General features: G+C 36.3%; 1 protein-coding gene across 1 annotated transcript; it reads left to right on the top strand.

Moving 5' to 3' along the window:
• Positions 1-251: 251 nt before the first annotated feature.
• Positions 252-16,254, top strand: LOC128541267 (uncharacterized). The gene is made up of 15 exons (XM_053511616.1): positions 252-312; positions 476-502; positions 3,333-3,500; positions 4,478-4,629; positions 4,736-4,825; positions 4,935-5,007; positions 7,336-7,499; positions 7,862-8,049; positions 12,309-12,544; positions 12,818-12,969; positions 13,073-13,165; positions 15,274-15,346; positions 15,471-15,634; positions 15,729-15,953; positions 16,184-16,254. Exons 1-14 carry the CDS (start codon positions 288-290, stop codon positions 15,939-15,941), a joined length of 1,818 nt encoding a protein of 605 aa, XP_053367591.1. The 5' UTR covers positions 252-287; the 3' UTR covers positions 15,942-15,953; positions 16,184-16,254.
• The last annotated feature ends 250 nt before the right edge of the window (positions 16,255-16,504 follow it).

The following is a 16,504-nucleotide window of genomic DNA, read 5'->3' as shown; positions in this document are numbered from 1 at the left end:
AAAAGGTCTCTGATAAAAGGTAAAACTAGGATGTTTGTACTGTATGTATGTTTGTATGTATGTGTGTAGCAGCTTTTACGATTATCTTTAATTTTTATATTTTACACTAATACTATCGTTTATTTTATTTGAAAGATTTTTAACGGTTAACTTGAATGTCTTTTAATGTTGAATTTTTTTTTTTTTATTTAGTTTTTTTTTCAATATCGACATATTTCTTTAACACTGTCTTGTGTATACAGATGAATTTACAGCTTGTGTCATTTCTCACTGCCTGTCTGCTTTCCATGGTTAATAGTGAAGGCTCAGTAGGTAGGTGAGATTTTTTATAAATTTGCACCTGTTAACACACTAGATCATCTTATTATTATTATTATTATTATTATTATTATTATTATTATTATGCTTTGTGTTCTTCTTCTTTTATTTTTGCCATTGTTGATAACATTGTAACCTTTTTATGTCACTTTTTCAGAATTCTGCTATAACTTGCCATCATGCAGTAAGTAAAATTACTATTCAATTGTATTTGTAGAAAAATAGTCTTAGCCATATATTGTATATGCAAAAAAAAAAAAAAAAAAAAAAAAAAAAAATATATATATATATATATATATATATATATATATATAAAAGGATATACATACAGTATAGCTTATATTAAAATAATGAGACAATATTAGATATTCAAAGAGTAAAAATAAGTACACTGTTGTGAAAAAGAATGCTTCAGGATCAATAATATTGAAACATCAATTATGAGTAAAATATTAACAATAAACAAAAATGATTGAAAATAAACAGAATAAGTTAGATCAACACATATGTATAGTTTGCACAAAACAAGTAATCCTGAGTATGTTTTCCTCTCCTCGATTTATATACTGTGTGTGTGTGTGTGTGTGTGTGTGCAAACAGCTGATGATGTTTCTCTCTTCTGTACTTGCAACTGAATAAGCATGTTAAAGTTAACTGATCCCCAAACATGTTTATCCTGTTTTCTTTTTATGCTATTAGAATAAAAGACCAGGACATTATGTACGTCAACCTTTTCCAATCTTTTGCCATTGTTATCTATCTGAAACCTTAATTGCACATTAATTACGCTAATTATAATTAGTAACGTACGTATCTAAACTATGATAAGAACTGTTCATCATTTTAAAAGCATAATTAGCTCCTCATTACACTATACTGTTACTTATAATCAGCAATTAGACACATCATTATTATAACCATGTGATTACATTTCTCCTAATCACACACACACACACACACACACACACACACACAGTACACACATACAGTAGGCACACACTTACAGTACAGTCAGTTCTAACCAAGCAATTTCACTGAATGAGAGGCAGTCCATATAGATATACAGCATTACATCAATGGGGCATTTAAGTATATGTATCATTTTGTCGCGTCACAGGTGTTTTTAAAAATGTTAATTAAACAGTCATTGTTAGTAACACTATTTTTCCCTGCTGTAAACTTATTTACAGTGCCTTTCAAAAGTATTTCTACCATTTGAACCTTTTCACATGTTGTCATGTTACAATCCTGTGACAAATGTATGTGATTTTATGCGATAGACCAACACAAAATGGAACATAATTTTAAAGTGGAATGGTTTTTAAAATTAGCAAAAAATAAAAATAAAAATAAAAATAATCTGAAAAGTGTGGTGTGCATTATATATCAGCCCCCTGTATGCTGATACCCCTTACTAAAATCCAGGAAACCAAAATACCCAATTAGTAAAAAGAGTCCACCTGTGTGTAATTTAATCTCAGTTTAAATACAGCTGTTAGAAAGCATTATTGAACAAACAGCACCAGCTTAGATCAAATCATATTCAGGTGTTAGAATGACCCAGTCAAAATCCAGACCAAAATCCAATTGAGAATTTGTGGCTTGAAAAGTGCTGTTCACAGCCACTCTCCACCTAATCTGACTGAGCTTGTGCTATTTTGCAAAGAAAACTGTGCAGAAATATCACTCTTTAGATGTTCAAAGCTGGTACAGACATAACCCCAAAATACTTGCAGCCGTAATTGCAGTGAACGGTGCTTCTACAAAGTATTAACTCAGAAGGGCTGAATATACAGTAAATGCAGCCACACTTTCCAGTTATTTATTTTCAGTCATATAGTTATTTGTGAAAATCATTTAATATTGTCCTTCCTTTTTACAATTATGTGCTACTACTGTATATTTTACTGTTTACACTTACCTTTACATTTGGGCATTTGGCAGAGACTAGCACCACAATGTTTTGCTGATGTTGTAAAAAAGAAATTGACAAGAAAAAGAAAAGAAAATTGACAAGAGCAATGTAATGTCATCCATATGTTGGGAAAATTAAAGTAGATTGTCCAGAGTTACCCCAAGATTGTGGGCAACGACTTAAGAAGTTACTCCACTGTTGTCCAGGGAGATCACAAGGTTTTGACAGGAGGGCCAATCACCTGGGGTGAACAGCGGTTTGGTTTAACTGAGATTAAGTTTTGAGATGTCTGCCAGACAGACATCTCAAAGTCTGGGTGGAAACCTAAGAGTCTGAGGAAGGTAAAGGAAGGTGTTATTTGTATAACAAAGGTATAAAAAGCCATGTGATGATAGGACCTTAACAAGAGACCATTGACTGTGTAGTAGGAGAAGAGAATAGGACCAAGTACCCCAGGTGATTGGTCCTCCTGTCAAAACCTTGTCAATTTTTTTTTTTTTTTCATAGACTGTGTAGTAGAAGAAGAGAATAGGACCAAGTACTGAGCCTAGAAAGTGTGTGTAGGGCAGATATGGATCCTCTCCATGTCACCTTATACAACTTATTTTCTAGGTTGGAAGCAAACCATTGTCATGTCATGCCACAGATTGCAAGGCTTGTATAGATGTACTGTATATCTATAAAAGTATAGATGAGAGAATCTTGTCTGACAGAAGGGCAGTTGGTCTACTGCCCTTATATATTCCACAACCCAAAAAAATAAATATATAAAAATAATTAATACAAATATAAAGTAAAAATAAAACTAATTAACCTTAACTTTACCCTCGAAAAAAGTACAATTAATTTCTGACAGTTAAGTGATTCTGTTAGTGTGTTTGTGTATGCACGCACTGTGTATGTGTGCATGTGTGTGAAGCGTAAGTAAGACGAGAGAAGAAATTACTCACTTGTGAAAGTGTAGTATTGTGAAATACTATAAATAATGCAGTAAAAAGTCAAATTAGTTTTTGTAATTTACTTTTACCATTAAAATTGTGATTGTTTTTTTGCTCTGTATTTTGCATTCTTCTATTTTATTTGATGATTTTCTCTTTAGATCCAAACACATGGGCAACTTTATCACCTCACTGCAGTGGCACTCGTCAGTCTCCTATTAATATTGTAACTGCTAATGTGACGACTGATAACAACCTGAGAGCCTTTACATTTAATGGCTTTAGTGACAACTCCACAGTCTTAAGCATCACAAACACTGGAAAGACAGGTTAGTAACATGAGTTAAGGCACTGACTATATTCACCAATCAGGCATAACAATAAAACTCCAAACATTAAGCTCAGTATTACAGTATGTGGGTTCCCCTTACGTATGTCGACGTTGGGGAAATACTACACAAGCCATCTGGGGTGTGCTATTGTGCCTGGCTCCTAGCAACTGATTCTTTTGGTACTCTGGGTTGTGCCATTGGAACAAACTTGCATATTCAATGAATGATTGATTGTATTAAAATCTGTGAATATTGTAAAATCTTTGCCTGATAGGCCACATACGCAGCGTGATATGATTATATTACATTAAATTAGATTAGATTCTACTTTATTGTCACTGCACATGTAGGTACAGTACATGGTAACGAAATACAGTAAACTAATGATAATGATGATAAACTTTTTGCCAGTAGGCAAAGAGTCCAACGCCGCAGACCTCACCCCCAAATACTGTATATTTCCATAACAATTGTGTGCAGTGACAAAACAAAAGATAAATTGAAGCAGTCCTTTTTTTTATCAGTCTTTAGAATTGTATTGGAACAATAGCCTTTGGACTCACGAGACCAATGAGCACATGGTACCTGTATCATTGAGCACAGCACCATGTTTGGTAAAAAACAAACAGTACATCACTACAAACAAATTATTTCATCTGTTGTGGTGGTGAAGGAGTGGTGATTTGAGTTTAAACAAAAAGCAAATACAAAAACGCTTGGCAAACAAAATTTCTTTATTGGTAAAAGAAGTCAGAGAAGGAGTGGCCAGACTTTTTTTTTTGATTCTGTCAAGTAGGTAAAAAACTAATCAACAATTCTGGTAAGCAGAAAAAAGCATAGAATGCACAGAGAGTTTCAGGTGCAGGTTTTACACTTGTTAAACAAGAATTTGAGGCTATAGTGGGCACCCATTGGTAAAGTTTGTTATTGACTTTCATTAAGACATTGCATTTTTAAATTCCTTTCCTCCGTAGTGAAAATTGCACTTGATGATCACATGATGAGTGTGTCAGGAGGAGGTCTTCAGAATCAGTACAATTCCTCCCAGATTCACTTTCACTGGGGCAATGGGTCGTCTATCACTGGATCAGAACACACTGTGGATGGCAGACAGTATGCAATGGAGGTGTGACAACAGCTGGCATACAAATTGTAATAGTAAAATAGACTTAATTTAACCTAACTTAAAAAATAATTAAATTTGATTTAGCATTTGTGATTTTCCCTTTTAGATGCACATAGTAAACATTAGGGCTGATCTATCCCCGACAGCTGCTGCCAGTGACTCAACAGGCTATGCTGTCCTTGGTTTCTTCATTGAAGTACGTCTTTGCTATACTAATTGGTTTGAAAATGTTAAACAGTTGCTTTGTTACCTTGATAACGTATACATAGTTTTTACATTGTGACTGTTTATTATTATCTTATAAGGCAACTAATGACAGTGGTACACCAGGAAGCTGGAATAACCTCACCTCGTTCTTATCAAAAATTCCTAATGAAGGTACTGATATAATTCTTTTATACTGACCCAACTAGGAAGCTGCTTGAAAACGGCACATCAAATGTCCTTAAACAGAAAGGCAATCATAATAACCTGTCAATAATCATTATTTCTTAAAAAATAATTAAACTTTAACCCAAATACTCTATGTGTACTAGGCAAGCAAAAACACAGACACCAGGAGATGGAGGTTGGGGAAAAAAGTGCTTTTTTATTTCACAAAAATGTGGTTTAGGAACCTGGGAAGAGGTCAAATAGAGGTGAGGATCAGGGGGAAGGTGCAGAGTGTGCAAAGGGAAAAGATCCTTAGCCTCTGGAAGTGGCAGTGGCTGTCTGACCCAAATGATAATTGCCGCTGGCAGGGGCTGAAGTTGAGGGAGCCATGGAGGCAGTCAAGATGTGGTGATGGCCCTTTGAGTGCTCTATTTCTGTGTCGACTTTGCCGTTTTCTGGATTTTTTTTTGCCTAGCCCTTTGGATTGTCTCTCTCCGTGTATTGCCCTGCATGTATGACGTTGCCTGCTCAACGACTTTGATCTTACATTTACATTTAGGCATTTGGCAGACGCTCTTATCCAGAGCAACTTACATTTTTATCTCATTACACATCTGAGCAGTTGAGGGTTAAGGGCATTGCTCAAGGGCCCAGGACTGTGGACTGTGCTTCTGGATTTCCGAAATTTACAGACAAGAGCGCTTCAACATCACACTCAGGATGTATTTTCCTGCTGGATTACCTAATCAAAGATTAAAAGCAGTGATCACAGAAACTAAGCCTTTGTTCACTGACACAGAATCTCTTGGAAATCTCATCTCGCGCTCTACTTACGGGTTATTGGTGATTCCCCTGTGCCATCGGCATGCCTTCGCTCACATCCCTAGGAATTTTCCCACACAGCCTGGTAATTCGCTCACTCTCATGCACAGGTTCTCTCCTCTACTTTTGCTGTGCATACACGCCAAACACCTCTGGAGCTTTTAAGAAGATAATGTCTCCTATTGGGTTCACTCCCTTTCATCCCCGCCCATGACGGATGTACTGCCACTGTTAGCCACCAAGGGTGAGTGCGCATTTTGCATGATCAGGAAGGATATCTCTTCTGTGTGGTTACCAGAAATTCGTAGGGTTATCAGGGCTGTACACTGGCTGGTGACTGGCAGAGGAGTTCCACCGAGAGCCCCCACAGCTAATGGGTTCTTCAAGGCTAGAGTTGTGAGATTAAGTTCCTGAACCTTTGAGGCAGAGATTAGGTTTTGATCAGATCCAGAGTCAATTAAAGTGGAGATTGTGCGAGGTCAGCCTTGAACTACGATGATGGCTGGGAGGAGCTGATGTGGGCTAGGGAAGCGGTTAGTAGCTGGCCCCTCAAGAGCCTCTTGGTTCACTGGAGAGGCTTTGCTTTTAACAGGCATTGGAGATCTGGTCACAATAGAGATAGGACCCTGATTGGTATCTTTGATGACGTTCTTCGGAAGAAATCTGGGCCCAACCCCTTTGCATGGGTTCTAGGTCTGACCTGGGGCTTGGTGATGAGACAGGGCTTTGAGGCTTTAGGGATGGAGTAGAAGATCTGGGCCCAGAGGTGGGCTGCTTGGTTCGAGGGCAGTGCCTCTGCATTAGATGCGTGTCCATGCGCCCTGCTAAATCCATGAGGCATTTATCCAGCAGAGAGTGGAGAAATCCAGAAAAATGGGCTAGGTCAAACACAGAAATAGAGCACTAGGAGAACTTGCTAGGAACATGGGATAAGAGGCACGCAAGTAAGATACATCGGCAATGAGTAGAGCTTTTAGCTTCCTATTAAAGCCAAGAGTAGATTGCCAGATTAGGAACAGGTGGACTCAGCTAATCAACCCAGGGAACGTGGAAAACCTTGGGTTGAGTTATGATCTGGATGTACTGGGCTGGTTCATGACAACATCATTTCTTGCAAAACCCAGTTGGCCGCCATCCCTTTATTTTTATAAAAATAAGAAAAGTAAAGAATTCTTCAGAGCAATAGCAGTAGTAATAAACAAAACTATTTGAAGTAAGTAACTACCTTTGGTGATAAGGCTTATTACTCTTGGTGGGAGAGAGGAACAAAAGACATTGGCTTGGCAGAAATAAAAGATCACTCCAGATTTTTCCACAGACACTGTAATGTCATCAAATTTACACAAACCAATATTAAAAATTTCAACAAAGGAGAATTTGTAGCATCAGCAAATGATTCTGTAAATCACCTTATTTCTTTAATCTGTTTAATTTATTCTTAAATAGATCTTAAAAGATTTAGTTTCAGAAAAAGTATTTTGATGCTAAAATTATGCTTTCTATTGATTTTAGGTGACTTGTTGGACATTATGCATCAACTTACTGTAGACAGTCTTCTCCAAGGAGTGGATCGGACCAAATATTACCGTTACCTTGGCTCTTTGACTACACCTACATGTAGTGAAATTGTGGTTTGGACTGTATTTAAAGACACAATCAAAGTCAGCAAAGATTTGGTAAGTCTTTATGCCCCCTACTGATCTGTAATTCCCTGCAAGTTATTTCATCACATGCATTCATTTGTCATTCCCCCTTATTTAACCACTGACCAAGATTTTACCCTAGTAAAAATAATGTTCCATTATTTATTTATTTATTTATTTATTTATTTAAATAAACAGAAGTGTAAACAGAATAAATGATTTATACAGTAGTTTGCCAGATAACTTTTTTTTCCATCTGGACTAAGACAGAAAAATATTTCAGCATGCATATACTAAAGCTTCTAAAATGATAGTTGCAGTTTTTACTTAAAAATTTTAACTTTAAACTACAGATAAGTTTTTAACTTTAACTAATTAATTCTTTTTGTCACTAGATTGATCTTTTCAGCAACACGGTGCACATTAATACAACAGCTGATCCTTTTCTCATCAACAACTACAGACCATCTCAAGCTCTGAATGGCAGGGTTGTGACATCACAACCAAATTCTTCACAAAGCACATTACATCACACTCTGTCCATCAGCACAGCACTTATCTACTCTGTGTTGTTTCTGTGTTTGTAGTTCCAGTCTACTGAGACAACAAAAAGATATTTAGAGTGATTGTTTAGTCTAGAAACTTGCTTCCATTTAATATTTTTAAGAAAAGATATATCATACCTACATTAATTTATGCACTTGCATGTTATTAATTTACTATTTTTCATTATGTAAAAAAAGTTGTAAAAACCATAAACCATAACTACTTATAAAAATAAATCAATTTTATAGTACAAAGAAGGTCACTTTGGTGTAATTTATGTGCTTGGATTTTATCTTTGTATAATGTGTCTGTTTGTGGGGTGTGTGTGTGTGTGGGAGGGGGGTGCATTTTAGTGGCAGGGGGCAGGCATGTGCAGGCTAAATCTGCATAATTATCATCAAAAAGGTTCAATTTAAGCTTAACCTAAAGCATAATGATATACATTTTATTAGAAACAAAATATTAATACTGGGTAGGGCTTCATTCCTTTTTGACATGGATTCTACAAGATTTTAGACACATTCTTTGAGATTCTGATCCATCAAGCAAATCCCGCAGATCCTTTACATACTCTCTTAATAATGTGCTGAATCTCTTGTTCTACTACATTCCGAAAGATTTTCATGGGTTTTAGCTTCAGATGGGATTCATTTTCATACTGGATAATGCCATTACAAAATAAAATTTTGACCATGACAGAATGCATACGCTCAACAACAATACTCAAATAGGTTGTTTCACTGAATTCAATTAGAATTAACAGGCCTACTGTAAATGTACCAAGAAAAAAAATCCCATACCATTATGAAGCCACCTCCTCCAGCCTGGATTGTTAATTGTTAATTAAGTACACCTGAAAAATCTACCAGAAATTGTATGCTGTAACCATAAACTACCTGAGTTACCGCAGCTCACATTTTCCCTATTCAGTGTGATTAATATGTGACTGGGCTGTACAGTATCTGTATAATTGTGTGCACTGTGTTGCTGCCATATCATTGACTGAATAGATAATTGCAAGAATCAGTAGATGTGGTCCAAATAAAGTGCTCAGTGAGTTTTTTAAGCAAAGTTTCTAGGAGATAAGATATACTTTTTTTTAAGTTTACTATTAAACGTATCCCAAAAGTGTCCAATTGTTTGTTTGTTTGCTGTCATAACATTTACATTTACCTTTACATTTAGGCATTTAGCAGAGGCCCATATTGTGGACAATTAGAGCGTCTTTGGGTACTGTGGGTTGTGAGGTGGGGCCTTATTGGCTGGGTCTATATACTTTTTTGTTAAGTCATGCAGCATTGGCTTTTCTGTGGTATTGGACCTGCCAGGTTGGTCACTGAAGGCATAAGAAACATCCTTGATCCTGAAACTTCTTGTTTAGTTCACCTGGTGGTAGTGTTAGTAATTGAGTTGATCTTTGTATTTGATATAATCATTATGAGAGGTATTAGAGGATTCAAATTTTAAAGGAGACTTTTGTTAGCTTATCTAAAGGACAACTAATTGAATTAAAGGATTTATACAGTATGGAGGCTTCCTTATTGCCAAAAGATAAGCTTATTTTAATTTTTGGAATTAGACCAAGGTCAAATGGTCTCACACACACACTCCTCTCCTGAGCCCTCGGTAAACATCCAATCACTGTCCGTATGCAAATGAGTCAAGACGTAGCCTAACATAGTGTCGTGTGGGAGACTATTGTTGTAGAGTGGATTGGAGAGAGAAGAGAGCTGTTCATTTACTATAAAAAATAACACTTTATATAAACATTTTATATAAAACATAATATGATCTGTTCTATAGTCCATCTGCTTTAACTTAGTTTTTTATTATTATTCATAAGACAACCTTTCAGTTTTCTAAACATTCTAGTTATAGTGTGTTAAGTATTACTTTAGGTTAAACGTTTTTGAGAATTAGACCATCCAGCTAAGATAAATGTTATGTCGTTGATTAATAAAATCTGGATTAAGGATATTTTATTTTATTTTATGATTTTTCTTTTCAGTTTCCCCCCTGAAGGATTATTGTGGTCAGGGGGTTTGCATGCCTCAGTGACCTTAAGATCTATACCAGCAGGAGCTTAGTCTTCAAGTGGGACACCCAAGTTGGACAGGTCTGAAGGTAGAGGCCTGACAAAGTGCAATCCACTTCTCCAGGCTTTGGATGCAGCTAACAACACAATTCAGCAAGGACAATACTGTTACTACTGTATAAGCACAGGGGAAAAAAACAGTGCTCGAACATGATGTGTACACATGATGCCATCTTCACATTTCTGATTGATCAAAATGTATCAGGGACGAAAATACACTATATTCTATATATTATCTTATATAATAACACTTCTTGCAAATAAACACAGGCACGTTATTAGGGGGAGACAATAACAGATGGTTTAAATGGGCTATTATCTTGTGCACACAATAGAAAAATGCATAGTTGAATCAAAATTATGTATTACTTCCATGCCCAACCAGGGCAAGATGGCTTTGAGGGGATCACATACAGTACTGGCAAAATGACTACGAACACAACTGTTCGTCTTACATTCTTTGATCAGTAGGAGGGTTTGTGTGCAAATGAAGCCTAAAAAATGAACGCTTTTGTAAACCAATTGGCTGGAAGGCTTCAGCGCTTCATGAACCTTCATCTCGCCATCACTACCAGTTACAGTAGTTGAGGTGTGCCAGTTAGCCAGGTGTGTTTGTAGTGGAAAACTAAATTGTATAGGACAATGGTATTTCAGGAAAAGGGCTAGGAACCTAGCAGGACAATGGTAGAAATTCCAACTCTCTTCTTTAAGTCCAAATACTCAGCTTACTACATAAATCGCTCATTTATCTAGGATCCTTGCAAGTTTCTTTTCTTTTTTTAAAAGTACAATTAGGCTGTTACTTAAATAAATAATTTAATTAAATTTTACTCTACCTTCTGTTTTGTGCAGTAACATACTTTTATGATACAGTAACTTGGTTATAAAATTTAATTTCTTTTTAATTTTTTTTTTTTAAGTTTAAAAAATTTAAATTAAATTTTTTTTATTTATAAAATCAATTTAAATACACTAGCCTAAATGCAAGAAATAAAGTGAATATTTTACCTCTTTAACATTTTATATTGTTTTGTCTTTGCTTAACTTTAAAATACTAAATGTAATAATTTCACATAAAAAAACAGTTTTTTTTTTCAAATGATAAATCACCAACTATGTCATACTGTTTAGTTAGCGTGACTGATGCAGCCTGCAGTTTGCACTATAGGTTGATAGAAAACACCAGGAGCTAATTAACAGGGCGGGGCAAAGCGCAGGCTGGTGTTTAAAGTAGGAAATCCTCACCGCCCCCATAAAGAAGACTAATATGGGCCAAGTCAGTAAAATGGTAATCTTTTCAGCTTATGTAGAAACATTGCTTGCATACACAGTAGTACTTCTCCCCATGGTTTTTGCTCTAAGTTCTCAATGTTCCTAATTGTAAATACTGTATGGTTCTTTGAGCTCCAGCCTGTATCTATTTTATATAAGTCTTTGGTTGCCTTCTGGTCACTTCATTTTATACTTTACAAGTATAAAATCAACAACTTTTAAATTATTTCCTGTAGGGTTTGTTGCTTCTTGCACATCTTGTTGCTTGGTTGTTGCCTGTGGCTGGTAGTACTGATGCTCCAGGCAAGTGACAATTCTTGAGTCCAGAGAAATATACTCCATTGTAGAGAATTTACAGTTCTTGATAAAGTGATGTTTATTGATGATTGGTTCCATGCATGCTTTTTATTTTCCTTTTGGAATTTTTTCACATTCCCTCTTTTTCCTCTCAGTTTGGTGCTATAACTTTCCATCATGCGGTGAGTATCCTTTTATTCAGTGCATCATATATATATATATATATATATATATATATATATATATATATATATATATATATATATATAGTGACATTTGTATATATTTTAGGGCACTGCTTTCATTCTAGCCAACAGATGAGCTGATTTTTAATTTTTGGATTTTAGTCAAGCAAAGTCAAATGGCTAGATTTTTTTTTTTTAAATACTGTGTTAGTACCCATTTTTGATTGGTAAAGAGTTTGTAGAAATTGTTAATTTTTAGCTTTAACCATTTATCAGCTATAATATTTCAGGTTGAAGCCCACATACAAGTCTCATTGTATTTCTGTACGATGGACTCTATACCTAACTTATTTATTCAAAGAAAATATTTTGTTGAGTATCTTACATGCCCTCACCTCAGACTGCTCCAGATATGTTTGCTTTAACCACTCATGTTTTATCTCCTAGTAGAACTTGCTTTGTAAGCCATGCTGCTGTTTTTGTTAAGTGGCAGCTTGTACTGCATGTTTCAGATGAATCTACTTGGCCTTTAATCCCCAATGCATACTGCAGTGGAAGCCGCCAGTCACCCATTAACATTGTGACCACAAATGTTGAAACTGATGTCAACTTAACATCATTCAGCTTGACTGGTTTTGATGATGGCACGGTCATGACTGAAATGACCAACACTGGCAGGGGCAGTATGTATCTACTATACTATGCCCTTCCATATTTTATTTTGTATCCATAAATGGCCAACTTTTTTTATAAATTTACAGTATTTAAAGTCCATTCAACTACTTTTTTGCATGAGTGTTGAGTAACTTTAACATACAGTACAGTCGTAGCTGCAAAGCAGTTACCTAATGTTCTTTGTTTAGTGTGTCATTGAAATAACTAGTAAGTTCAAAATTTGTTTCTTAATGTCATAAGCATGGTATTTTCCCCAAATTACTTTATTTTGTATTCTTTAGTTATGGTCACATTGAACCATGAAAAGATGATTATTGAAGCTGGGGCTCTTCCAGGCATTTACCACAGCACGCAGTTCCACTTTCACTGGGGCAATGGAAGTTCCATGGCTGGATCTGAGCACATGATAAATGGGCAAAGATTCTCTATGGAGGTTTAAAAATGCATTACATGCAACTTTTTTTTTTTTTTCTACACCTTATTGCATCAATCTATTTTTGCAGTTGCCTGATACTTATTTCCCCGTTTCTACCTAGATGCACTTAGTGAATGTTAAAGATGGATATAATTCAACTGAAAGTGACGTTAAAGATCCCACAGGGTTTGCTGTTCTAGGATTCTTTCTTAAGGTACACACTTTGATGTGCATATACAGTGGTGTGAAAAACTATTTGCCCCCTTCCTGATTTCTTATTCTTTTGCATGTTTGTCACACTTAAATGTTTCTGATCATCAAACACATTTAACTATTAGTCAAAGATAACACAAGTAAACACAAAATGCAGTTTTTAAATGATGGTTTTTATTATTTAGGGAGAAAAAAAATCCAAACCTACATGGCCCTGTGTGAAAAAGTAATTGCCCCCTGAACCTAATAACTGGTTGGGCCACCCTTAGCAGCAATAACTGCAATCAAGCGTTTGCGATAACTTGCAACGAGTCTTTTACAGCGCTCTGGAGGAATTTTGGCCCACTCATCTTTGCAGAAGTGTTGTAGTTCAGCTTTATTTGATGGTTTTCTAGCATGAACCGCCTTTTTAAGGTCATGCCACAACATCTCAATAGGATTCAGGTCAGGACTTTGACTGGGCCACTCCAAAGTCTTCATTTTGTTTTTCTTCAGCCATTCAGAGGTGGATTTGCTGGTGTGTTTTGGGTCATTGTCCTGCTGCAGCACCCAAGATCGCTTCAGCTTGAGTTGACGAACAGATGGCCGGACATTCTCCTTCAGGATTTTTTGGTAGACAGTAGAATTCATGGTTCCATCTATCACAGCAAGCCTTCCAGGTCCTGAAGCAGCAAAACAACCCCAGACCATCACACTACCACCACCATATTTTACTGTTGGTATGATGTTCTTTTTCTGAAATGCTGTGTTACTTTTACGCCAGATGTAACGGGACACGCACCTTCCAAAAAGTTCAACTTTTGTCTCGTCAGTCCACAAGGTATTTTCCCAAAAGTCTTGGCAATCATTGAGATGTTTTTTAGCAAAATTGAGACGAGCCTTGATGTTCTTTTTGCTTAAGTGGTTTGCGCCTTGGAAATCTGCCATGCAGGCCGTTTTTGCCCAGTCTCTTTCTTATGGTGGAGTCGTGAACACTGACCTTAATTGAGGCAAGTGAGGCCTGCAGTTCTTTAGTTGTTGTCCTGGGGTCTTTTGTGGCCTCTCGGATGAGTTGTCTCTGCGCTCTTGGGGTAATTTTGGTCGGCTGGCCACTCCTGGGAAGGTTCACCACTGTTCCATGTTTTTGCCATTTGTGGATGATGGCTCTCACTGTGGTTCGCTGGAGTCCCAAAGCTTTAGAAATGGCTTTATAACCTTTACCAGACTGATAGATCTCAATTACTTTTGTTCTCATTTTTTTCTGAATTTCTTTGGATCTTGGCATAATGTCTAGCTTTTGAGGTGCTTTTGGTCTACTTCTCTGTGTCAGGTAGCTCCTATTTAAGTGATTTTTTGATTGAAACAGGTGTGGCAGTAATCAGGCCTGGGGGTGACTACAGAAATTGAACTTTAAACTGTGATAAACCACAGTTAAGTTATTTTTTAACAAGGGGGGGGCAATTACTTTTTCACACAGGGCCATGTAGATTTGGAGTTTTTTTTCTCCCTTAATAACATAATCTTCATTTAAAAACTGCATTTTGTGTTCAATTATGTTATCTTTGACTAATAGTTAACGGTTTTTAATGATCAGAAACATTTAAGTGTGACAAACATGCAAAAGAATAAGAAATCAGGAAGGGGGCAAATAGTTTTTCACACCACTGTAGCTAATCCGTAATGGCTGTAAAAAATGTCCTAATTATCACTAGGTCACTTGGGGGGGGGGGGGGTGGCATAAAGTGGGGGAGTACTAAAAACAATCAAGGATGTTTCAATCTGGGATTTAAACCGCCTTTATGTAAATGGCAGTGAGATTTTTTTTTTATGGTTCTTGTATACAAGAGTTGGATATTGTATGTTTTTTTTTTTTTTTTTTTCCTTTTCTTTTTTTTCCTAGGGGGTGTCGGAAGCATTGTGCCAATTTTTTGTGTTCAGTTGTGCAATTTAGGGTGAATATCACTAGAACAATAGAATAGGGTAATATATTAATGCTGGGGGGATTTCATAATTAAATGCAGATCATGGGTAAGTCAAGTCAAGAATATAGGGACAAAAAAATAATCTATTATGTTAATTTATTTTTTCACAAAATTTGTTACAAAGACACCAACTGTCACTCATGTGTAGGCAACCAATGACACTGGTAAACCTAAGAGCTGGAAGACCCTGACCTCGTATCTCTCCAGTATCGCGAATGCAGGTAATTGGTTGTAAGATCGTATTTTCCTTCAGATGGTGGCCCAAAAATTGCCATGTTACAAACATTTGGGAGAAATCTGCAGCATGTCTTGCATCCAAGATTATTTGAACAAAATGCTTTTCAGGTGATACAGTGGCAATAACTCAGCCCATTACCATGGACAGTCTGCTTGAAGGCGTGGATCAGACTAAATATTACCGTTACCTCGGCTCTCTGACCACACCACCATGCAATGAATCTGTCATATGGACCGTCTTTGAAGATCCCATTGAAGTCAGCCAAGATTTGGTAAGTACTGTAAAGGACAGGAATGAAATTTGAAAACAAATGGATATTACGCGTTTGATAATTTGTCTAAAAAAAAAAAAATTCTCATTACTAGATTGATCTTTTCAGCACTAGTGTGTACTTCAACAACAGCATGACTCCATACTTGCTGACTAATAACTTCAGGCACAGCCAGGCCCTAAACAGCAGGGTTGTAACCACTCAGGAGAGAAGTACCAGGGCAAATTGGCCCGCAAATTCCGCAGAACGACAGCCTTACAGTGTGTACTTGTTTATTGCAGTACTCCCGTTTGGCTTTTGGTTATAAGGTTTGCACATGGTGAGTGAACACATTTGTTTACTTCATGGTGTTTGCTGCACCAGCCGGTCAAGTGTAGACCTCAACTGCTGCTAGGTGGAACATGGCACATTTGAGCATAAACTTTTAAATGTACTGTATAGTGCCATTTTTAGCCATTTATTTGTGTAAAATGCTTTTAAAACTTATCACATTTATTGATCAGAGTTGTTGGCAATATTAATCTTGCTGTTTAAATATTTGACTTTCAGATTTTTTGATTGCAAATCATTGCAATAACCAAGATGTTGCTGAATCTCCTTTCTGCATAAAGAGGAAAGTGGGAGAGGTTAAAATTTTAAAGGTTTATACGTTTAGTAATTTAAATGTGCACAGATTGTTATAAGGGTGTCTGACAAACAGGAACTTTAACATGCGCACACGCAATGCAATTGTACTCTATCTGTGAATGTTCTGGTTCCAAAAGCATAAATGTTTGTACCTTCTGAATAAAATTGCTTATAACTGAGGCCTTTTTTCTGATTTAAGAATGCATGTTGGGTACATGATATTGATGCTAAGAACAAATGTGG

This window comes from Clarias gariepinus, chromosome 14 (genome assembly GCF_024256425.1).
Source record: "Clarias gariepinus isolate MV-2021 ecotype Netherlands chromosome 14, CGAR_prim_01v2, whole genome shotgun sequence".
In the NCBI taxonomy this organism is placed as follows: Eukaryota; Metazoa; Chordata; class Actinopteri; order Siluriformes; family Clariidae; genus Clarias; species Clarias gariepinus.
Note: the sequence above shows the minus strand (reverse complement) of the source record. Positions and strands in the feature narration are given on the sequence as shown.